This window comes from Hyposmocoma kahamanoa, unplaced genomic scaffold (assembly GCF_003589595.1).
Source record: "Hyposmocoma kahamanoa isolate Upper Pololo Valley unplaced genomic scaffold, ASM358959v1 88, whole genome shotgun sequence".
Taxonomy (NCBI): Eukaryota; Metazoa; Arthropoda; class Insecta; order Lepidoptera; family Cosmopterigidae; genus Hyposmocoma; species Hyposmocoma kahamanoa.
The window spans coordinates 14172209-14198650 of record NW_020654466.1 but is presented as its reverse complement, the minus strand read 5'-3'; the positions used below and the strand labels follow the sequence as shown (position 1 = coordinate 14198650).

Genomic DNA, 26442 nt, shown 5'->3' with positions numbered 1-26442 from the left:
ATGCTTATGTTCACACATTAAAAATAGTTATTATTACACTGTTATTAATAAAATTCAATTACCGTACCGTGACTAGATAGCCAACTGATTCATATTTTAATTTATTCCGAGTGGTAATGTACTACTTCCTTTGTTTTATCGTTTCATCAGAGGGCATAGATATTCAAAAGAGATTAAGTCACGTTGATTTATAAATGTTTAATTAATTGTAGAGTTTAGCATAAAAATGTATCTGTATGTAATCGATACTCAATAACAGTGTTCTAATATAAAACCACTTATTATTAACCTAGTTAGGGGCAATAAAGAGTAAAAAGCTAACAGTTGAGTGGTGGAAACTGTAATTACGCGGTTCGTAGCGCCAGTATAAACATATGGCCGGAATTGTAGCCTAATAGCAGTAAACGCGACGTGTGTTAGCGTTTCGGATGTGTCGTGACCAAGAGCAATAACGATTCTATTAGTTTTTCAATATGAACCTGTGTAAATTAAAGAATTCCACTGCAATTTACGTTTATCGTTATTCCAGTTAATGCCACTACAGTGGGGGAAATATTTACGACTCCCGTCACGTTAACTTCGGTAGTAAAATAACATTTCATTTCTAAAGTTTAATGGTTAGCTGACTTTATTACTTGCTAGCTATTTTCGTTGTTTATGCATTGGAAATCGGGCGAATATTGTCAACATTTGAGCCAATGAGGGCAAATGATATTTGCTCTTGGTGCCAATGTTACTATTTTGAATTTATTAGTCCCATTATACCTTTTATGTGTTACCTGTTTCTCAGTATCATCTTTGCTCGGTGTGCGCTTCTGTCCTTCCCTTTCCGTTCTGGGTACGGCAGCTACTTTCTCACTTTTGCTTGTCACCGTTCTGTTACTCTCAGTCTTTTGTTTACCACTTTTTTTCTTGCCTTCCTTTTTGCCGCTACCTTCAGCATTGCTTTTGGGCGAATCTTTAATCCTCACTATGGTAACTGTTGCTAACTTCTTCTTTACTTCACACTGTAATTTTACTTCAACAAACCACACGACATTAATTAACACTGATCACTATTATGCACTCTAAACACTAAAACACAGGTTTTAGTTATTTTCCTCCTGAGCGATGATGCTTTGTTTGACTTCACAGCTGACACATTGTTGTGACAGTCGTCACGAAATTCAAATCACAAATAATGAAATCCAGAAAAGATATCACTGCAATCCTTGAGCACTGAAATCCAGGTATGAGGAGAAAATGGCATTCAATATGCACGGAACAAAAATAACGCCGGTTCGTGATTCGAGCGGGAGACAAAGAACTGGCAAAATGCAATGAGGTCGTGCGGTTGGCCTGGCGGCCAGAGCGACTGTGGCGCGCCGGTCGTCGGCCGCAGCCCCCCCACACCGCTCGCGCACGCGCCGCACCGCCGCCCGCCCAACAAAACCGCCTCGTTGAGCTTTTCTCGCTATCGCTACACATGTAAACGGCTTTCGGAAGCTAATACACGTCGACAAAAAATTACCTTTAGGCTTGGAGGAAAATAAACGTTCCAAGCTGATTTCCACATTCCCTATTTATGTTTTATATTTTGTATTTGTTGCCTTTTTTCTTGTGTTACAATATGGACGGGGAAGTAGCGGTTAAGATTGAGCGTTCTCGGAAACTAAATCTCTATTTTTGTGATAGTATTACAAAGTCATAGGCCGAGAAATGCATAATAACTGTAAAACATTTGTTTGGATTACGTGTTAATTTGCGATTAATTATATATATAAATTGGAGTAAATGATATTTACTGTAAAAACGAAATAGCTCATTTCACGCCAAAATGAGAGCGGAGATATTTATAGTGCGTGAAATATTGTAATCTGCCTTTTACTAGTTTTGTGTTTGTTAAATACAAGTTGCAAATGTAATACAAGCGACGTGTATCACAGCACATTCAGTTTGCAGCAATAACACATTCGCGAAAAGCAGTAAAACCGCCATAAGCCGATTTATTTATATTCGTTTTATAACTTATTGCTTTACGATCGTGCGATTAAAGCGCCTTCAGGGTTACCACTGAATAAACGGCTGTAGAACTGTTTTAAACCAACAATAAATTTAAGTGAAACATTGACACTTCGTTGAGTGAATAAAAAGGAATATTTACATGAGAATAAAGCTACTTGACAATATAGAACTCGACGGTATCCGTCTACAAAAGGACTCGAATATTATTGCGACGCAACGGTAAATAAATCATTCATACAATAACTGAAGAATCACAAAAAGACGCAATAAAAGATCTCCCCATGGAAAATATTAATTTGGAATCATTTATTCTGTAAGGAGAGTAAAAAAACGAATAAAAGACGACCCCTTATTTTAGAGGGAAACAGTGAAGCGACGGGGATAAGCGAGATAAATCTCGACTTGTCTTCGGCAACCATCTCCACAGAAAATCTATATATGTAAAGAGCAATTTGTTAGAGTTTCCCCAAAGAGAGGAGCAGATTATTTTCGTGAGAAATTCAGATCTCACGTAAAATATTAACGTGTAATACCGAGGGGAAATTAAAGCGATATGGATCTCTTTGTATAAACAGTGACAAAAAATGCAGATCAAAGAGTTTTGAAGAGCTTTTGTCCGATGTTTATTTATATGATTGTCAACTGAGACTTCTATTATTTTGAATTTTAGGTTCTCTGATAACTTTTCGCTCACACTACATTGACGTAAAATAATAAAGAACAAATGGTTTCTAAACCACTTGGTATTAGTACTGCATACAAAGTACATGTTACCAGGGAGTTGCCTTTGCGGGGATAACTCGCCTAGCTTAGTTACACTAAAGGCAATTTGCATAATTAAGGCGCGATCCTAATGGAGGAACTGCATTTGACCAGCTGAGCTTTATTAGTCAGTTCGCAATCTCCGCTATAAATGTCATAGCTTGTTTTGTAAACGATAGGTTCTCTTATTTGCATGCTCTGCCAAAATTTGTTATCACCAATTCTCAACTGGATTTTCATGACTGTTTGGAATTTGCATAGCGTTTTATTTATCTTTGTTCTGAACAGACTTTTATTTCAATGAGAGAAACGAGTAATTCCCCATGGCAACACAAAATTTCATAAATTTGTGTTAACTGTATCCAGTAGCAAGCAAGTGAATTAAAAAGCAAAGATGTTTTAATGAACTTTGTTTATACAATTGAACAAACAATTAAGAACAATAAATTACAAAACAAATTACGCTGATTTCATTGTAGAATCTGAACACTTATAATTGCAAATTATTTATTTATTACATATAAGTGGAAAAAGTCGAGTTTGATAAATTGCGAACCGATTGTCACCAGTCAGAGGGTAAAAAGTCTATATTTTGTAAAATTGAAACGTCCCTACCGGCACTGAGCCGGAAATTCGCTAGCGAACGACAGTTGCTGTTTATTTTTTCCTCTCGTTTTCCCACTTTCAGCACCAATAAAAATGAGTGAAGTTTTTTGAAATTCAATTCCATTTTGCAGAGCGTATCTGTAATAACATTACTTTGAACTATACCTATGCATTACAATATTGTTGGCTTTGGTTCTATATCAAAGGAAAATTGTTTGCTATTTTTATTGTTCTCTTTGAGTTATTTTCCATTTTATTCATGTTTTGATGTGAGTGACCGAGTAGAGAGGTTATGTTGGTTAAATATTGTGAGTGTGACACGAGGGTAGCACCTGATATGTACGTATGTAAAAGTAATCAGGTCGTACATAGCGCAGCGACGCGGTTGCGCGGTGCGGTAGTGTGGTGCGGTCGGTAGCTCCTGGCGTTGATTACGCAGATTGAAATCGCCCCTCGCGCAGCTTGTTAATGATGCAATAAAAACGACGCTTATCGATTTAGCCGCCCGTTAAGAACGCTCCAAGGCATAATAATTTATTATACAAACAATGTTGCGCCAGTCGATGTAAATTACAGTACTCGGCGGCAGGATTATGTAACGACGAGATTTGTTAACCGCCCGCCTGTGAAGTGACAAAAGTAATTAACACTTACGATACACCAGAGAGCTGGTTTACTGCGCCCGCCGCTCGGGGCCGCGATATCTAATGAGAGAGGGAAAACGGACCCTCGATAACGATCTACGCTATTTTAACGCCGATTAAATTATGCCGCTCCTTTGCCTTTATTTTTCCTCTATAAAATTGTATTTATTATCGATTTGCGATCATTAACCCCCGAACTAAAACATAACAAGGTTTTTTCACGTTGATTGTTTTGACGTGGTTCTATACAGGCATGTATGATGTTCGGATTTATTCATGAATGAAATGCGAACAATGACAAACAGGGGTGAGCCGCGAACTGCAAATGGGAGTTATTGGAAGGCTGACAGCGACCGTGGGATTTATATCAAGCCTCATTCAATTTGCGGGGAACGTATTGTCGAAATACGTTTTCGTATATGAGTAAGCTTTGTATAAACGTGTTTTTAGAGTACGTAAAAAGTGTGCCTCTACACGCACTCGATTTTGCCGTATTTTTCGTAATAAACATATTCTATTTGATGTTTTAGCATTGAAAAAAAGCACATTTATGTTCCGCTTGTATGCAAGATGTACAAATTTAAAGAGAAAGCGTGCGTAAAAAATTTGAAAGTGATACTTGTGTACTCGACGTAACAAAAGACGACAACGAGTAATGCACGAGACATACAAATGTTATGAATGACTCGTGTCTGCGCAGTTAGAATTGTAATGAGGACAAAACCGGAGGTTAGTTTTCAATATTTGTATGTCTGTCTTAATATTTGTCTAGTTAATAATAGAAGTATACGATAATACCAAGGAATTGATAATATTCAAAAGAAGGCTTAAAAATAGTAAGCATCAATTTCCTATCAAGAAATCTGCGAAAGCGGTAGAAATACCGGCACAAAAATATATTGTCATCTGTAGAGGCAGTCGCAATGGGGATTTGCGGCAAAGGACCGAGGGAAGGCGGAAAAACGGAGAAGCGTCAACAGCACAAAAGAACGCCCGCTGCTCCGGATCTCTTTAAAGCTGGAGTAATCTCGCTCAGAGCACTGGTGACTTACAATAAACCCGATGCGGCACACTGGCTCGAAAAAAAAATTACTTTAATGTTATATAACCACTACAATTACACTGTACACAGCTTCATTCCCTGTGTACTAATTTAAATTTTTGACATTTTACGATGTCGTTTATCTTCTAGTTGGATGGGACAACTTTTCCACCAAATGATATAAAATTGAGTAGGGAAATTGTTCACAAAAGGACAAAAATGAGAGAATTTTAAAAATTGTGGTTGCTGTATGAATATCGCAAAATGTGCACCGATAGTGACAACACTAAAGAGGATGCGGAATTACAGACGGGGGTGGAGATGCAGTCGGCGATGCAGCGAGAGGCGACATAAAATTTTCAACGACTGCGCCGGCATTATCTAGCCGTTTGCAAGTTCTCCACCGCTTTTCATATCTTTTGAATAAAAATTCTCAAGTGTAACGTTGTTTCCTCGTGGTTTTGCAGGCGTACATCGAATTTATTCTACTTTTATTACGTGCAAAATTTGTGTTTACTACATGCGACTGTTCTCGTGCCAGATTACACCGTAATTTTTCATTGTTTGTATAATGTTAAAACAACAGTTAGTGTATGTATCTATTGAAGATGCCATTGCAGATTTATTTGTAGGTGCTACAATAGGAAAATAATTTTAAAATAAACTAGCTTCACACAAATAAAACAAGAAAATCCAACGAAAACCATTACCATTTCCGTACAAATATTGAATATTGTGTTTGAGTCTGTATATTGTTTGATCGCGACCGCACATCGAGTTCAAAAGATGTATGCAAATAAAACAGACGTTCGAATCGAACGGAGAGAAAATGTTACAATAAAAATACTATACTCGAAAAAGACGTACAACTGTCGCGAGCGTGCAGAGCTTGTTGGTAATTTTAGAGGGAGAAAACTTAAAAGGAAACCGTAATAGCTTTATAACTCCCGTACAAAAAGAGAATTATGGGAGCAAAAAGAGCGAGCGGAGAGTAAATATGGCGACGAACGACGGGAGTAGAGAGACAAATAAGCTATTGCAGAGTAGCGGGGGAGCACTGACAATCTCGTTATAGATGTGAATAAATAATGAGTTAGCATTAAGCTCGCCTTTCGCGCGGGAGGCGATCGCCGCCTTTGTTGTCGGCCCTGTTTACTGCGCCGGGGATTGCGCCCGCCGCCGCTACCACCGCCGCAAGCCCAATTTATTTCGCTAATCGAGCTTCACCTCTCTCGGCGTAAATTAATTAACTCGACTTAACCTCGCTATATAAAATTCAACTTTAAGCGCAGATTACGTTTGTACATGATAACTATTTTAAGTATAGCTTAAAATTATATTACGTGCATGATAATTAAGTATCGATACAGTTAATTGTGTCAGAGAATACTTATACCAAGCATTAAATCACGAAAACAATTTCTTAACAATGCGGCGATAAACAGAACATCTTGATTCATGTCAGCATTTTCCATCGTGTAACGATACTAGTTATGAAAATATTTAACTGTTCAGCGCTCGTAGAGTAATGTAGGTTAATTGCATTTCAATGCGCTTCTCTCTGTTCAATAGTCATTGGCTATTTGTATGTGGACATCAAAGGCGACTCTGGGATGAGTACCGCACACAGCCAGGTGGACACTTCCGAATATTCTTTGGAATGTATTCGTCAAGTGCCAAATGATGACGGCAATGTAGATCTGCACCCGACAGCGCGGATCAAAACTGCGCGTTGACACGCGAGCTATCTGGCACGTCTCGCTGACTGAATCACTTTTGTACTAATGCCAGACATACTGACATTAATTTCTGATGTATCAATTTTGACAATGACTATTCCCGTAACAAGGCGAACAATAAACTAAGTAAAATTTAATGTAAGGCACACAATATCAAGAATAAAGTTTACGCAATATAAATTAAAATTTTAAGCACAAATCTTGCTTCGAAATTCCCTTTCCCTTTGACTAAACCGTCTTCTCCTGGAACGACGCTTCATTGCTGGATCAATATGAAACAACGTTCTAATTCAAACGATATAGGATATTAGGATCTCACTCTGTTGTTTAAAAAATAAATAATCAAATGCAATATTTATTCTTTACATAACAAAGAGCTTCTCCTATATCGTTTGAATAGTTTCATACTGATCCAGCAATAAAGCTTTGTTCCATGAGACGGTTAAGCCAAAGAGAAAGAGAATTTCGATGCGAGCCTTTTGCATAAAATTGAATTGAATGTCATACATAGCACACCCGTACGTTCAAAGGGAATGTGATTCATATCTGGCGGCTTAATTGAAAATGTTATCACGTAAATCTACATTAAACATGTCAGTGAGAAAAGCACGATAGGAAACAAAATGTTAAATTTTAAAGTTGCTATTTGGTGGAGTTTGCCTTAATCCACAAGTATACGAACACTATTATTGTACATGCATTATGTTAGCTTTCTTAGGCTTAATAAATACGATTTTGCCGTTGCACATTTTCGATTTCAAACAATCTAGCTAACGTAGTTTTGCACATTCAAATAAACAAAACGATCAACAATGAAGCCGCAACAGCTTTTGTATAGAGTGTAACTAGTGGAATCATCCCCTAACAATCTCGTTCGCATCACAAATCGCTCGCCCATCCACTCGTGTCGTGCTGCGCGACTTGGTCGTTTGCCAGCCGCTTTGTTTTATCGCTCTCGCAAACTATTTGGCATCTAAGCAATGTTTTCATTTAATGATACAAAAATTACAAACATATTTTAATATGTCATCACAAAGTCTTTTAGCTTGAGCTACAGCGATAATTAACGATATATTTTTATAAAGATATCTCAGCACCATTTTATTTTAATTCTTAGTTCAAACCGACGACGCGACTACGGATTCATGTTACTTATTTTTTCTAATAAATAAAAAAGGAAGTAAGTATGCATCGTCGATATGGTAAAACAACAATGCCAGTATTATACCAAGATGAACAAGGCACTGCAATTAATTAAGTGGTCACGCGTTGCGAGGGCGCATCGGGTGCGATTACTGCGAATCGTATTTAACTACATCGTATTTCATACTCTAGTCCTTGAGGAATACATGGCTTATGACGCGACGGCAGTATCTCTCAATCATATCTTACACGCTTGTATTATACATACATGTACTAATCTACTACTGATTACTGTACTGATTCATTAAGTCAACCTTAATTCGCACATTCTTAAATAATAAGCATCAATACAAATTGACTTGACATTTCTATTATATTAGTTAAGTACAATTATAAATCTTTGTCAAATATATAAGGTGTACTAGAGCGAAGCAAAGAAAAAGTCCAATAACGAAAACGACATTTCCAAGTTGATGTTGTTACGTATTCAGAGTTCGCTAATAAAATAATAACGCCGTAAAAAAAGGAGCAACAAACCGAAAGAGATAAAGAGAGAACGTAATAAAAACAGTGCAATTTTAGGGGCATTTTGTCGAGGTTATATCCATAAAGTGCGCGGAGAGAGGGTGGGCGCCCGTTTCTCCCCGCCGCGCCGCCGCCCCGGCCCGCGGCGGGATGTAATGAATAAACTCAACCGGGAGATTCCACCTATTTTATTTAATTTTACAATGAGAGCGATCGTCATACCGTTCAGTACCACTCAGTACCGATTTATTGAATATTTACTATCATGTATATTTTTGATTGTTACAGTTTTATAAAACGGTGGTATGTTTTGTGGTCCAGTATAATTGTTAATGGAATGAAATGTGAAGTGTGACTCGTTATAGTTTTTTTTAGAATTAACACCGGATAATACAAGTGGAAAATATGGCAGGGTTCGGGTTCAAATTTATCAGCTTGCTTGACCGGAGACGGCTTTTGCTCTATCACAACTCTATGTACCTTTCGCGTTAAAGTGTCGTTTAGTGACCGTCCCAACCCTTCTTCGAGTTGCGACCAGACATCTTAATACGAAGCAATTTAACCAAAGCGTTTAAAAGATTTATATGAACATCTAAAGGGGAAGAGGAATTACATTGATCCAATTAAATATCAAACACCAATGAAAGTAGCGTCAAGTTATTAATGTGATACGAAAGCTGTATTAAGAATTGAAGTGTTAATTCTTATAAAGTTTAAAATGAAGCGGAAAATCTGCCGTAAATAAAGCCGGAAAATGTTTCCTGGAAACATGAGAGTTGAAAAGCGCTGCAGAACAAAGGTATTAAAGTGAATTTTCAAGCTCGCTCGTTGGAAACACAGGGATGGCGACGGTACGGTCCCACTAACTAGTTTTGTTTGTTCTTCGTATAAAAATGTACTTTGTTTGTGAGTTTTTGACAAGCTAGAGGAGCCGAGTAGCACCGGACTTGGCGCGGGTTATTACTCCACTCCTCGTAATGACTGCTTTTGGCCGAGAATTCTCCGACGATTTTTTCTGTTTATGGGCTATCACCAGATTACACACTTCATAATTGACTTTATGTTTTTTTATTCTTTTTTTATTGCGTTACAGTCGTGTGAATATTCATTATTTACGGTTCTCTGCAAACCGAGATACATATCTGTAACATTCGGCGTGGAGATAAATAATTCATGAATTTGCATAGTGTTCTGCACAATTTAAAAAGCTAATGGACCGAATTAAGAGTTAAAGAGACAGGGCTAACGGGGTCTAGCAAAGCTGATGGCGTATCGCTAGTTTCAAAATAAATTTACATAGTAACGTGAGTCGAAAATAGAGAAGGGAAACTAAGCGAAACGGCAAAGAGCAATGAGCCGATGCATAATGTTGCTCTGAGACCGAGTATAAAACAACAAAGTGGTTGACGCATCTCTCTTGACGGCATAAAGAGGGGAATAATCCAACACGACGGCGCACACTAAAGTGCCGAAGAATTGTACTTCAGGGTTCATATAAAATAATGATCTGTCTTCTTGCACATTATTCGCTTGCGATTTACGATAGGGAATAAAATGCATTACGATTTCGTGTCATTGTAGAACTGCAAACAGCTCCATCAATTACAGTTTCAAAAGCAAATAAAGTTTAAATGGAAAGATAATTATTTTCCTGACGACAAATTATTTTAAACGGTAATCGTGGTCAAAATAGCCCGTGCTCAGTAGGCGTGGGTGTCGAGTAAGATGGGAGCGCGATAGCGGCGTGTCGGCGTCGATAAGGGAACTTATTTATTGCCCGCGTTCTACCAAAAATCCCCTTTCATTTTGTTGCCGTACTTTTTAAACAATAAACCAAAGTCTCGCCTACCTTGAAACCTTGAAACAATTTTCTACTACTAATTTATTCATTTTCTGACATGTAGTAGCATTACTTGTACCGTTTTGTTACTTTTTATCGCACAAGGCATGCACGACAACTCTTGATTTATAAAGAACCTAGCAGGAGACATGATTATTATTGTACATACGCATGGTACACAAACAAGTGATCTGGTGGTTTCTCGACGGAGGCGAATGTAAGCGATCGGGCGACTTAAGCCCGGTTCAATAGCAGCAAGGTAATAAGATAAACACGAGCCGAGGACAAAAACCGCTTAAATGAGCTCGCGAGAATGTTCACTGGCAATATTACACGATCGCTCGCGCCGCCCGTCGCCCTCTCCGGACCGGTTCCGCTCTCTGATACCCATTAAAAGCTCATTTTAATCTCTTTATACGTTTTGAATGCTAATTGAATTAGAGTAACCGTTCTAGTTGTGTTTCGCTCCAGCTTTGAGGCGAACCGCCACTTTATTTAATTACCCTTTGTTGGAACATTCATATTTTGTACACAGCTTTGTATTATAATTGGAACTTATTTACATAAATATGAAAATAATATGCTTAAGTCGTTACATTTTAAATACTAATAACAGCTTCATTAGCTCATTTTCCTAATTATTTCACATTTTGTGTATGACAAGTACATATTTCACATAATATTTGTCAGAAGGGAACAAACAAAGAGCTTAAATCAATTAACTGTGTGTCGTGTGGCATGATACGAGTAGAATCTAGAGTCGAGACATGTGGAGGAAGCAAGAGAGCGTTGCCAGACAAATTACTTATTTATTATGACAAAGGGCAAGCCGACAGGCGGCGAGGCGGAGTGAAGCTCGCGACGAGCGATGATAGCCAATTAGAGGCAACCCTTGAGCTCTGCCAGGTTGGCTGCCGTGTTTGCTTGACACATTTAACAGATCTGACACATTTACGAGATTCGACTAATTAAAGCTCACTAATTATTTAAAACGTTAACTACCATTTAAATTCCCGCTACAGTTTTCCTTCAACCACTGCACTTTCATTCCGACGTGGAAATCTGGTGTCGACAGTGCACTTAACTAAGTATAAATCGGGGGTGAGATGTAAGTATTCCGCCCGCGTCGGAACGAGCAATTAATGGCAAGTTGAGAGAGCTGCTGCGGCGCACGCTCGAGTGGGTCCGCCTCGGATGTAATACGTTGAATCTCGGTAGGGGAAGCGGTTACGCATATATTTAAACACCTGTCAACCCCTTCAACTCTCTACGGGCCGCCTAACTTAGATTACTTTTTAATAATTCTCCGAAATTTCATTCGAGACGGAACGTATAAATTGGCTGTCGCCTCGGTGCTGGTGAATTACTAATGGCCAGAGGTTTGAAGTCATGGAGTGTATGCCGTCGCTTTATCACTTTGCTCGCTTTCCTTGTTTTCTACTTCCACTAACGATGTAGAGCTATTTACGACATAAATAACGACGCTGAAACTTGAGCCGTTAAAAGTCTTATCTTCGTCGAGCGGACGGATGCTCGCTCCACTGGTGATATTCTGTTTAATATTTTATGACTTTAAAACATCGACTCGCTGAAAGTTTCCGAATCTGTACATGTAATAACATTACAATTTTAAATACTTTAGCGCGGCTTTGTAAATCCAAAGATATATCGATGGTGCTCATTCACATTCGCTTATTTCATTATTTTTAATTGTAATACATACGAAGCGTTAGATATGTATAATGTTAGAGTTCGAATAAACAGTAACTTAATATTTTTGTAAAACTAGAAGTAGAAAAATATCTAGTGACTGCGCGATCACAAATGTTGTGAGAGCCAAAAAAGATCCCGTTAATGGGAAAACGTACAATGATAGTCAGGCCAATTGAAACTTAAGAAAGTGGCAATCGGAAGTCAAGAAGTAATCAGCGAAGGCCGGCACGCTCGCCAACAACTTTGCACTTACACCTGCCCGGATTAGAGCTTGTGGCACCAGAGTGGATGGAACAAGATCAACTAATTCAGGCAAGTCGAGGGGCGTGTGGGGCGAGTATAAATTATGCACGGTGTGTGTATCGGTGGGATAGTCGGGTTGTCGGCGTACGGTGTGCATTCCGGCCAACTTTGCGGCGGGCTAATTACAGTTCGGCCCGGGTCGTGCGACGACGTGCAAATAGCCCGGCTTATCTGTTCGTAGCGTCTAGCGTGGTTTGCAAGTACAATGCTAGAACCAGTCTAAAATTGTCTCCTAGTCATAACAAGCGATAAATAAAGCAAGTTTGTGCCTAAAAGTGCTACAATTCTGAAAGAAATGTACTAATGTAATGTTACATATATAAATTGCCATCATAATAATCGTAGATCCAGCTTACGATCGTTTTTATTAGCTGTCAAGCACTGCGCGGATATTACGTCAGAGGTTGGCACGGTGGTTAAATGCGCTTCGCATTCAAAGCACGTTGACATGCGTTTATCAGAGCGAGAGCTCAGACCACAGCCGGGTGCATATGCAGTGTGCAGTGACAAACGGAATCGCAGAGTGCATCCCGAGTGAGCTGCTGATCCGTCGAGAGATATCTCGACCTCGCGTCGAGTACTAACACTCACCCGCCTACAGATAATTACGGCCCTTTGACGACGTGTCTTTGTACCACTACGCGTAAAGTGTCTGCAATGTTTTACCTTTCAAATCGTGTCATTTGCGTTGCGAGATCCCGCTTTCACAAAACAACAATGTACATTGTAGTCGTAACAAATCTACAAAGCCATGTTCGTATCAGCCGAAATACATATTTATTTCCAAAATAAAACCTATTTCCAGATCCTTTACAAAACGCCGAGTTAGTAAAACATTCTTTAACCGTACAAAACAACCAAATGTTAGGTATTAGAAACAAAGGTAAAATACTTGAGAACGACACGTAAGACTTGTAAGCTACTGTATTAAGGTTCGGTTTCCATTGCTTTGAGTTGGGAGTTACCCAAGTCAAGTTGGTTAGAGACGAGTCCGACAGAGTAATACGAATCTCCGTAGAAGTTTGCGAGCGGGTAAGCTTGCGCGCGACGGAGGGGAGGTGGAGCGGGAGGAGCGACTCTTGTTATTACACCCTCTCACCTACGCAAGGGGTTTCTGCTTGAGCCGTACTGTCGCGCAAGATTAAGACGCTCCTCGCTTTGCTGTTAACGCTCTGGCTTCCGTTCTAGTCGCTCTGAATAGCTTCAAGTACGTCCTCCACTTTCCGAGCGCTGACTTTAATAGAACACGACAACCCACTTTTCCAAGCAGATACTTCGAAGACTAACGTTATCGTGAAATACTTTACAATCTAAATGTGAAAATAATTTATAGTTTTAATGGAACTTCGCAAAATATTACGTATATTCCACAAACATGTTTAGTCAAGCGCAGTCTATGAATATAACTGTAAACTTACGGAGGAATTGTATTTTTACTACAGTAAGAATTTTACACAATTGTAAATAAAAAATATAAATTAGACATACTTTATAAGATTTTGAATCGGACACTAGACAAATTTAAAGGTGTTAAATTTTATTCACTTTTGTCCGCTGTCGGAATGTATGACAATTGATTATAATAAATGCTAATTTATGAACAAATTATCCAAACCACAATCAACAAAATTGAAAACAAATTGAAAAGTACACGATTGGCAAAAGACGAACAGGCAGAGATCGTTTATTTCATGTTATAACGTTCCACCATTTCGGTTATATATAAAAGTGCCGAAGAAAAGCCAGATAAGACGGAAGAGAAATAAGTTTAACCGAACGGGAGAAAGCATTATCATTGGCTGCGAGCAAGGAACAAAAGAAAATGGTGGAGAGCGAGCGTACGAGAGTACTTTATAGGCGCGTAAATATGTTTTATATCCCTCTACTGTCTGTTATACACTGGCGCGCCGCCGACGACCCCATCCCCGCCGCGACACCCGCCACCCTGCCCGAGGGTTGCCTCGCTCTCGGAAATGCCGAGCTTTAATAAAACATATATTTTTCCGAGCGAGGAAAATACTGGGGAAACTCGCAATTTGTTCTTTCACTTTATGCTCGTTTACAAGACAAAAGTGGAACATTCTGGGAACATTATGTTAATCACGTAGTTATATAGTTTATTATAATTACGAAGGCTTTTTTCGAGTAGCTAAGAAAGGGTAACGTCATAGAGTATTAGTAGCAAGATGGATATTTGTAGGTGTTAGAAGTCGTAAAGTGAGTTTGCGGGTAAAGTTAACAGTGGGGTTAGTAGTTTATAGTTGATCGGCGCAACTGTGACATTGTAACACTTAATGGCGTTGCGGTGACCCTTATCTCGCATGCCGCAGCGGCGTCGCGGGTGCGGGCGATTTATTGCGGTTCATGTAGGCACGCTGAGCTCTACAATCGACCCTTCGCCTTAACGCTAATTATTATTATACGCTTTTACCGCGTACATTGCTCGTAATAGATGTAATTATATAGTTCGATATAACCATTCAACAGACCGCCAAGAATACTAACGGAATTTTGATAAATAGCCATGAAGTTTTGGACGTAATTGCTGACGTTGCTTTCCGTAGCAAATTTTCTTCCTAAAAGAAAATGAAAAAGTAAAAAGAACTCCATTCCGCACGGAGAAATCAGGGCCTTGTTTTAAAATCATAAAATAGAGGTTCAGACTAAGATAATGTTGAAAACAAATTTATATTCCGATTCCGTGTGGTAGATTAAATAATTTGTTGCATCCAAAAAAAGTCGGCACAAAGAGTCTTAAGTGCCTTTGTAAAGGAGACGGCGCTAAGTAGCGCTGGCACACGTTGGAGAGAGAACGTAATTTCTTGAGGTGCCACGCTGACTTCGTAGCGGAAAATATTATACTAACGAAAGAAGCTCTGTCAATTAACCGAGGGAGGTTTGCGTAAGGTAAATCTTGCCAAGAGGCCTGCTGCGTTGTGAAATATTTTATTCAATGTGATTCCATTTACATTGAAATAAATTTGTATCACAAGATAACATATTTAATGTAAGTTTCCCATTATGTGAATCTAGACGGTGCCGATGGAGGTTGGCACCTGATCAGTATTCATGAGCTTATTAATGCGACCCAGGCTCCCCTCATGGGTTGGTGCGCGCACAGATTGTGCGCCCTCCATGCCTGTTCCGCCCCGCCTAATCGACTAGAAGTGATATGCCACCTGATGAATGATGATGACCTTTCACACGAAGCTAACACGAGCCAGTAGTAAATGAAAAACGACTGAACTCACTCAACTCTAGAAATTTGCCAGACAGAATATGCCAGTGCACGTATTAATTACTGAAACTCGTCACAATAAACAATTTTAAATTACATTTAATATTGAAACAGGCACGTATTGTAATATAATTACTGTAATAATAGATTGTGTGATTGCTTACGGGAAAGTTGGAAGAGTCTGTCATTAGTCAGAACCTACAATATTTTTTTTAACTTACTGTGGCAACGAAGTCAGTTAAAATTAATTTATTAAAAGAAGCCGATGTTATTACGATACGTGAGAGTTTGCACTACGTATATCGCGGCAACCGATGCTAATACATAATGCAGGCGTGTTACAGCGTGCGTCGGCCCTAAGCGGCGAGTTATGAGTGCACGTCCCACTGGATCGTGGTCAACCCACTCTGCTTACATCTAGTTATACCAGATTTACCTTCGAATTATAAATACATGCTATTTATTGTTTTCTTTAAAAAAAAAACAAAATATTATTGAATATTTTTTGATTACTTTCTAAAACATTACGAGTGACCACATTCGGGGAGAAAGTAAAATGTTTACAGTCATACAATTTATTTAATAAGTATTTATTCAATAAGTACATTAGTCACAACAGTAGAGCTCCTTGTGAAAGAGTTTGTCCACGGAAGTACTGCCACCTTACTTATTTCTGCCGTCAAGCAGTAATGTGAACATTACTGCGTTCCGGTTTGGAAGGTAAGGTGCTGGTGAAATTACAGCCACATGGGACTTGTAAATTTACGTCTCAGGGTGACGGGCGCGGCGGTAGTACCCCTAAGATTTTTGTGATTTAAAGCTCTGAGTGGCACTGCAACTGTTCTGGATAGTCGTATCGCTTACCAGCAGGCGGTACGACTTGTTCGTTCCGTCACTTGAGCCAAGCATAAAAAAAATTAAAACGGCTTTGGCCTCATTATTTACAATAAATGTGTTGGCCTACAAAAACAAGATTAATTATTATTATTATGTTTATTTTAAACTCTCGCCTCTCCCAAGGCCTAAAAGACTAATTTTGAATATTAGTTAATATTAATATTAGCTATTATTATTATTGTAATTAACAAGAAAGTCTGCTCTTAACTAACACCATTGTTAACCTGTAATTAGTTCGAAGAACAAAGATCTAGCGTACAAGCTTTAGCTTGTGTAAGGTTCAATATCATGCGTTAACATTCGCGGTAAGGGGGAAGCTTGTCGGTGTTTGCTCCAGTTGTTGACTCCTGCTACAGCCAAGGTAATAACAGAATTACAAAGCCCGGGATTTTGCCGAGACTCGGGCTGTACTCTACTTTCCGAAGTTTAAAAAAAAACTTATAGTCTAAGGTACGACTGTAAGTTTATTTTTTTTTATGTATGTTACGCGATAACTCCGGTATTTGTGAACCGATTGTCATGATTCTTTTTTGTTGGAAAAAGGGTACCTCCATAGTGGTCCCATTTCATTTTGAAGAAAATCATCCACATCTACGGGTGGCTGTTCACGCATGAGTTTCATTTCTATAAATAGCGCCTAATTTTTATTATAAGGAGCAATTATTTTAATGGTTGATTTTGTTATTCTCTAATTCAAGGCGGTTTTCTTTCTCTATATATTTTGAGTGGTGAGAACCGATTTTTATTATCTCCGTGTCAAGTCCTGTGTAGTGGCGAACTAGGCGATATTCCAATAAAACTTGGCAAATAGACATAATTCCACGTACTTTTGAGGTCGGTTTTTTTAGTACTCTGTACTGAGGTTATTCGACGTTGAATTAATAGCGCAGGTTGACGTTAGCAATAGCAACACAGAAGCGTCTAGGTAATTAGCCGAAAGCGACTGGATTTGCATGTCAAAGTGGAGGTATAATTGAACCCGGAGTGCAAATAGCCCGAGTGGAATCGAATCGAGTTAGTAGCACTCTCTGGCAGTATAGGGAAACTAGCGAACACTATCAACTGTTTCGCTGGGGTATCTATTACGACCGGCCACTATCGTTCCGAGTCTTGAGATGAGCTGTTATCGCTTACGGGAGTGTCGTTCTCCGCTCCCGCTACCGCGATACTTGCAATACACTCACCGTCAACCTCCCTTGGGATAATTCAATTAATCGTCTACGGCAAAAGCCGAGTCGAGACTGATTTCCTTCTCAGATATCCATTTACCGGCATTATTGTGCCACTCAACTTCCAATTCGATTATGTTACATTAAGACATCAAAAACATTTTGCTAACTAAATTGATATTGTGATTAAACTGCTAGTGTCAGTAATTATTATGAAAACTTTGAATATATACATTGTACATATTCTCATAGTACATCATAATTATATATATAGGTAAGATTTAGAAAAACAATCTCAAACAATTTGTTTACATGGTTTAGATGAACAGCATAAAAAGAAAACTCTTTATGAAGCAGTTGACAAGAAGTCTCCCTCTTCAATTAAAAGTAATAATTTAGCAAAAGCATTTACTTTGTAGAAAGTTCGATGTCTGAAACTCGTTTAAAATCTGAGATTCCATTCAATGTTGCGGGATAGATTGCTTAAAATACTTTCATACTTAAACGTTCTGTCGGTGGGGAAAATTGAGATGGGGTGGGGGTGTCTCGGACGGAGTCGGCAGCGAAGCGGCCAGATAATTAGATTAAGGGGAACGTGGCCGCGCTCGAGCGGTCGGCCCGTGGCTCCGGACAATGCCATCAGTCTTTAGAGCTTTCGGATTTGCGCGGCTGCTGCCGCAGATTGTGCTTGAGTTTGCTTTTATTGAAATCTTTTTACACTTTATGGGAAAGTCAATTTATTTTACTTTTATACGCAGTACATTACTTAGAATTAGTCCACACTGTGCAGATATACCACAGCCATGCCGGTGCACACTGCACACTAAACATTTTGCCAATTTAAATAATTAAGGAACAAAGACGGCATAATCAGCGCCCTTTGGCTCGACACGCGCCAGAGAGCGCTCCACAAAACCTCAAGTCTCTACCCGCTTTTCTCTCGCATTTCACAACCTGTTGACGAGTTAGTTATAGCCCAAGAGCGTGTACAGTACGGTCCGAGCACAAAGCGAAACTCGCCGCTAGCGTACAAGTGAAGTAATAGCACGTGCCGCGTAACTGGCATCTGGCTTTAACTAATTTATGGCATACGAGCTACAAGATTATTTAATTACACGTCGTCCGCGTGTACAATGGACATTCTGACTACATAAAAACAAGAATACGAAAATTTTACTGATCAGTGTTCTGAATGTTATGATTAATTTTTTATAGGCATGACAGATCGACTCTATAGTGGCGTTGAAGGTTTTAATAAATGCATACTTTCGTATAATAATGGATATTCAACAATTAGAAACGAACAAGAAAATAGATTATAGTAGCAAAACAATTTGTAAACAGGTAGAGAGGACACGTCCGCGTGTCACGCGAGATTAATCCCCGACTCGAGCGAGTCCGAGCGGGTAATAAACCGGGTAAAAACCGGGAACGAGCAACTTTGCCACTTATATTACACGGACATTTATTTCTTGCGCTCTGTTTCAACTTTGCCAACTCTCAAAGAGCCGAGGAGTTGGTGACTGGTTTAATTAATTTACTCAATTCGTAAATATCTTCCATGTCAGCTATGCAATTTCTAGATAGTGAATAATATAAAAAAAACACTTGCCTTGTCGTCGTCGCCTTCACTATCACACTGCAAAAGGAGAAAAGTTTACATTAGCCACAAGTGTTTACAGATTAACTATCTTAACCGCGCATGCAGAGTCAATTAAAAGAACACGTTTGCCGCCAGGTTTGTTAATTGTATTCAAGAAAACCATTTGTAAACCAACAACATTACGAAATAAGTAATTACTAATTAAGGACGCGTACGTAATTATAATAGCATGTAGATCAAGAGTTAATTATTCTCGCTATTAACAATCCAACGAATACCTCCAACCAACACCAGCCCACCTGCATGCAAAGCGATGTTCATATCAGTCACGATTAGCTTATGCAATACAAATGCAATGTAAGTACGTAGTGTAGTGCTCGTAATACATCATTATAACTTATACGTTTTTCTATAGTAATTTCATATCCTCATCTTGCTGTACTTTGAAGCTTTATAGAACAAAGCTATTGTACATTTGAAATAAATTCGTCGTTACGAGACAAGAAGACTGTTATCGCATCATAAAATCAGCGAATACGTTCCGCTATATTTACGAGGTAGATTCCAGCCGAGGGAAACAACAAGGGATCAGACTGAGATATTACAATTTCAAATAAATACACAACATGAAGTATTCAGGGCGGGCGCAGGTAATGTTATGTAGTACGGAGCGGCACCGCTTCGACAAATCTCGTGATTTAGCTGCGATACGCGCCGAATATCGAGCAGCACCACGCCACTGCGCCGACTTGGGCTATGTGTGTTTCGTGATCAGGGTAAATTTACACACGGTAATCGAGAATTATAGACACCATACAGTACCTATTTATCTTTCACCAAAGTTAAAGAATACTGCCACCAAATAAAAAAAGACTTATGATAATGATGTCATAGCGAAGAGTATTATGCAACTTGTTAACAACAAAACGATCGTTTAGAGAAGCGTAGTCAAGTGGATGTTGCGAGACATGCTAGTAAGGAACACGGTATACTAGACAAGGACAACAATGAGTATACTCACGATATAGCCTTTTCCGGAACTACAGCGGCTACTGGCCTGTAGGCAGGAGAGAGAAAGCGAACATATGAGTGGACTGGGGGAGGTGAATATGTCTCGTCTCTCCCTCGACTCGACGCCGCTATTTGTTGTCGGCGAATGTGAGATTGTGCACGGAGTGGAAACTCAACCCCTCTTAACTTTTTAATTTGACTCGCAAATCTGGCCTTGTTGCATTTAAAAACTAGATGTGCTTGCTTTATGACAATCATGTATGAACATTGCGTAAAGAAATTAAGAAACGGCTACATATTCACGGATTAGGAGAGACGAGATATTGCAAAATAAACATAGGACAACAACGAACTATTCAATAAACATTCACAACATATAGTGAAATCTACATGCATCAAAGTGTCGCTCCACGTCATACGCTTGTTACAATAAAAGACTAATTAATATAGGTACACGCTTGCGAACGAGACCGTCAATCTCGAGGAACGCGATATAAGCTCGCGTACGATAAGAAGTTTTCTCATAAGGTGACTCTTTGCAGGTAAGGAGACAAGAAAAGTTAAAAGGAGGAATTTTACTGCCGCTTCGTATAGACGTTGTAGATGTTAGTTTGGGAAGTGCACCGGATGTATACGGTAAAGTTGGAGAAGGTTGTGTAAGACGGGAAAAATGCAAATTATAAATAACTTACGTCACTAAGGCGGTCACGGGAGGAGTCAGGATCGCGAGGTGCCACTGAGCTGCCCGTGAGCCGTTCTGATGCTCTCCCGCTGTCATCTGATGTGCCAGGGTCTTGAAGCAGCGTAATCCCCTGCACAGCCAAATTTATTTCAATAGTGGCACATTATGAGGATGTTGTGCATACGGGACAAAAAAGCTATTCAAGTGTCGTGAGAAGACACAATTCGACATGAGATTTTAAAGTGGAAGGAATGCTTGTATTGATACTTTGAGAGCAATTCTATTACAGAGGGGAGCAGACAGGGAAAGCTTTTATATAGGCTCACAAAATTGAGCGGTAACTAGGATATAAGAAAACTTGATAAGACGCGGCAAGGGAGAGGATGCGGGCGGGATGTGAGAGCCGAACCATAACGTAATGTGCCCGGGGCCTGACAATAAAAAGAGTTTTCCATTTATCACATTTCGCGTCTATTTTACGGTAGGGTTCGAAAGGCGCGTCTGGCGGGGAGTGATGTTGAGCGACGAGCGCTCTCCGGGACGAGTAAAAGAAAATAAAACGAGTAGTAACTTCTCTGTAAATGGATAACTCCTCAACCGCTCTCGCTCAATGAACTTCCACGTTATTATTAATTTGAAGGAACTTTGCGTCCGATTTGATTTGGCCTCCAGTTTTATGGAAAACAAAAATGAATTACTTGTTTGCGACGAAAAACGTGCTGGAAACGATTTAATATTTCATTTTCGCACAAACAGAATAATTGAATATAACTTTTTGCGCAAACAATGCTTTGATATTTATTTAACGCGTCGTAGAAACAAAATACAGTGTTAAAAGAAAACTAGTAGGTAAATTTAAAATTCAAGTAGAGCCTGGCTGCACGAGCTGTGAGGCCATTACTCGCGGCCGGTTTAGGTCTAAATAAATGGTGTCGGTTCCGGGAGTGGCTGTCGACCGGAACAAAAAACTTGAAAGAGCGTCGGAATCCAGTACGTATCTTGCGAATTTAAACCCGAGCTAACATTGATTCTATTTTAAAGGTAATAAATGATAATACTTTTATTTAACGTTCGGCCGGACACAGTGAAACTACACGTACTTTGTTAAATGCATGTTTCTATTCAATGTGTGTTTTCATAAATTAATAAGTTATGAATTTAAATGAAGTTGGATGCTAATAAGCCACAACGTGTCACACATGATCATAGTTGTGCGAAAAGGGCACGTAAAGATATTTTCGATTTTTTTTTGATGTTTGTTCTAAAATTTACTTATAAAATGGAAAGCTTTGCTGTTGCTACCTTAGGAATCATGAATTGTTGTGATTTATTATAATAAATCCCCAACAACAACAACCACAATAGCAAAAGTTTCATTTTATGGGTAAAGAAGGATGGCGAAAACTGACCCAAAATCAAAGAAGTGCCATGGACTTGGCTAGTATAGTTTTATGTTTTAGTTTATGCCTAGTTAATAATATCTTTTTGTATATCTTTAGAAGTCGGGAATAAAGAAATTGCAAAACAATGTATTTTAGAATAGATGCTAGAACACAACGCAATTGATTCAATTTGACCATAGATTGGGTAACGTTCTTGTACGTTTCATTTTAAGCATGATTGAATGTTTACCTACTTAAAGAATTGGTTATTTTATAGTACACACATAAAACATTAAAACTCTAAAATACCTAATCAAACAATCAATTAAACAATAATGACATAAAGTAAAAAATAAAACACAATGTGACAAAAATGTTTAGACAATATTTAAATGAGAAATACGAAAGTTAGCTAAGGAACGTCTTGCCAATGTCAACGTCACTTTGAGATTGAGAACAGTGTGACCATTTGTGGCAGATGTCTGCCATTTAGGCAGATTTCATTTTTATTCCTTTTCATTGCGATAGAACATGTTAACGTTGTATTAAATGTGGCAAAGTTTGGCAGATTTAGGAATATTCAGCAAGTTCTTTATTATTTTTAGGAACAAACTGAAAACTTGTTGTTTTCTGCTACTACGAACATATATCTGAAGCAAAAAACAGAACATGTTACAAACATAATCTATATCAACTTTATAACACCAGCTTCTACAGGTTGTACTCAATTAGCTTTTTTCATGCTTTGATAATGAATGACAAGTATTGATAGGTCTCTTTAATGCACGTCGTTAAAAACACTGGGTCAGAAAATACACGGGATGTCGCCATCTTTCTTTTAGAATAAACTATGAAAATCAACGAAAATATCTTTAAGTGCCATTTTCGCAAAACTATGATGATGTTGGTTAACACGTTATTGCTTATCAGCATCCAGTTGACAATTTTCAAGTTTTTGAGTAACGCTCGACTTGCAAGACAGACCCTGGATAATAACACCTTAAGTAGTCAATTTAGAGACACAATAAAAATTGAATACCTCCGTATCCCCATAACAGAACAATAAGACATACGCACACGATTATGTCCCCAATTCTAATAAAAGGGATTGCTTTCCGACCCTTTACATAGATAAACGCGTCAAACAGGTAGGGTTGCCGCATATAATTGTACACTTATTTTTGATGTATGAAAAATTAATATAGTTCAAAAATCTCGAAAAGACAGGCAATTAAATATTTAAGTAACTTTGGCATTTATTTTTACAAACCTCATCTTCGTCTAATACTCAAAGATCTAAAGAAAAAACTCCAAGGAGCAGCCCTAAAGGCACATATCAATTTAATCCGCTTCGTAGGCGTGGAGATCCCTCTAATCCCGTTCCGGGTCGTGTTGTTCGGGTTGTAACGCCGGATGTTACCACATAATTACTTTCGCTCATTACATTGCGCCCCAATTATAATGGACTTTAGCGCCTAAATGAACAACTTTCGGGGACCTCTTCTCTTGCTCCGGCTCTGTAGTAAAAGCTTAAGGAACAAATAATAATATTGTAGTCATTTCCTTGGTTGCAATGTCTTTAACATTTTGCTTGTAACATAAACGGTCGTTAGGTAAATAATGATTTCATATCTTCGATCGCACAGATGGTAATACAGCGCAATTAATATTTTATGGGTCATATCAAGCAGATGCTGCGTGATTTCGTCATGGGCCTTATTTTTAGCAAACACCCAAAAAAACTGGGTATGTAGTGATAATAAAATGTTAATTAATTAGATTGCGTACATCTCTCGCGCTCACGTATTTATTTAGGTAATGATTAATCAAAATTTATGTTCTTAATTAATTCGCGATAACCTACTCCGCACAACTACAAATATTTATTTATCCGCTTCACTACCTTATAACAAGAATAATGTTATTGTTTCAGCATTGGCATGAGCTATCAAATTTCCTCCGGCAAAACACTGGTCGATGAGCGCGGTTGATTTGTGCAGCCCACTGAATCGCTTCTTTATGGCAATCCGTTTGGGTTCGTTTCGGAGCGGCGGCGGGAGGCAGTCGTGACCGACCGGCGACACAACCGCTAATTGAAACAACGACCGCGGTCAAACATTACTTATTCATGAGAAGTCCATATGGCGGCGTAACGTGACCGACCAGATAAATCATTCAATTACATTTTTCATGACCATCGACGTCCTCGGGAAGACTGACAGACGGGTAACTATAAGTAATCTGTGTTGACGGTGTCTCTGAGTGCTTCTTATACAATAACAATCGACACGTAATAATTCTGTAATAACGTTTCGCATTGTAATCATCTCATCTACTACAATCGTAGAATTATCCGGTTGTTTATGTTGCGGTTGTCTCAAATGCCTATTTATCTCTTGCGATACGAGATAAGTGCGCAATCTTGGTGATTATTTATCAGTATCGTTAGTTAAGAGGCGAGAGCTTCGAGAGTGTGTGGTGCAGCGGTAGGTGGCAGGGTGCGGTGTCGTTAAGTGGCGCGTTGCATAATTTATTTATGTCGCGGCACGCTACTCCCACGTTGGAGCTTGTCGGCGATGCCGGAGCCTTGTTTCTAATTACTGTATACTAAATTTCTGTCGTTACCAGGCGCCGCGCATATTTAATTATACATAGATAAGTTAGTTGTCACAAAATCAGATTGCCTTTAACTTGGCAAATTAAACTACATAGTACTTTGAACCAGAAAGTGTAGTGTACGTTTCGGATTTGTCTTTGTAGATTTACTGCTGATATAACCGTGTCAGTGACGTGTACATTGCTAAAGCGTCGTATCGAGTCGGGCATCACATCACAGAGGATCAATCAGATACGGTGCGCCGCCGTCAAGCGACGTCAGCTCTCGGCTTCCAAATGGAATTTCGCGACAGACCGTTCCCGGATTAATATAGCGGCATACCACCTAGTCGGCTGCGAGGCGTACGAATGTGCTGCGATTTAATTAACGTTTCTACCGCGTCGCGATCACGGCTCGATTACCAATTAGTATTCAACGACTGTGTAGCATTCAACGTCCTTTGAGTTTTATTATTTTCCAGTCCGTTGCCTACGTCGACCGTGCTTCAGCATTATGAATGATATATTTAGACATGTTAGTATTTGAAATTTGTATCTCAGGCGAAACATTATTGAAAAAAAAACAGGCGCTTTATAACTTCGTACAATTTTTTGCACTTTGCGATTACTTCAATACAATTACCGAGGCACTGGAAGCAGACTTTTTTATCGCACATACTCATAACCCCGCACTAGGGAAACCCTGCATCGCGGGTGCCATGGACACACACATAGACAACCACAAATTACACCCTACATGGCCTACATTTATTTCTGACGTGAGTTTTCACGAGAGAAATAAATATAGGCTATACAAATATTTCTCTCGGCTCGGGAATCGAACTTGGAACCTCTGCGTGGCAGTCCAGCATGGTAACCGTTGGGCCACAGAGGCGGTTTAGATTCATGAAGTCAATCGAGAAAAAAGACAAGTTATTTTATCTACTGGTTTCATAATCAGAAGAGCAGGTACCTACCTGTATGCAAACTAAATCACAAACACGACGATTTTGCATGCAGACGACATTGTTACAGGAACGTGCAACTATTGTGATTCGATAACACGACTGTGACCAGTGTAAACTAATTTTAGAATGCATTATGTGTAAGGTGCTGTATCCACAAAAACGTAGCTAAGAAAAGCCATGTTTTTTTATTCAGCAGCATGGAGTGATAAATAACGAAATACAACTTATAGTTCTGCTCCGCTCCGTTTTGGCAGACAATTGGCCTCATACATTGCACTAAGTTTTTCTCCAGCAATATTTCAGGAGATTGTATGTAAAACCCCTACCCATAATTAACTTAACAAATACGACTCACTTACTCAAAAACTTACTCAGGTTTTTATGCAGCATAATTCATTTGTTTGTTCGTTTAATGCACAGCAATTTATTCCAAAGCACTTCTTTAACTGCCTATTAAATAGGCATAAACATTAAATTTTAATGGCTCATAGCTGGGTAAGGGACCCACCCGTCTAAAACGAGAGAAACGATTTACTCGCCGTGAAAACGTTATACAATTAGGATCGTTAGTCATCA

At 39.0% G+C, this 26442-nt stretch overlaps 1 protein-coding gene across 3 annotated transcripts in view; it reads right to left on the bottom strand.

The window, feature by feature from the left end:
* The window catches only part of LOC113236036 (proline-rich protein 36), a 60555-nt gene that overhangs the window by 12551 nt on the left and 21562 nt on the right, over positions 1–26442 (bottom strand). For all 3 annotated transcript variants that reach the window (XM_026471975.1, XM_026471976.1, XM_026471977.1), the window contains exons 4-6: positions 20932–21051; positions 20250–20285; positions 19238–19264 (exon numbers count right to left, since the gene is read on the bottom strand). In XM_026471975.1, coding sequence (XP_026327760.1) covers positions 19238–19264; positions 20250–20285; positions 20932–21051 — 183 coding nt within the window. The remainder of the gene's footprint in view (positions 1–19237; positions 19265–20249; positions 20286–20931; positions 21052–26442) is intronic.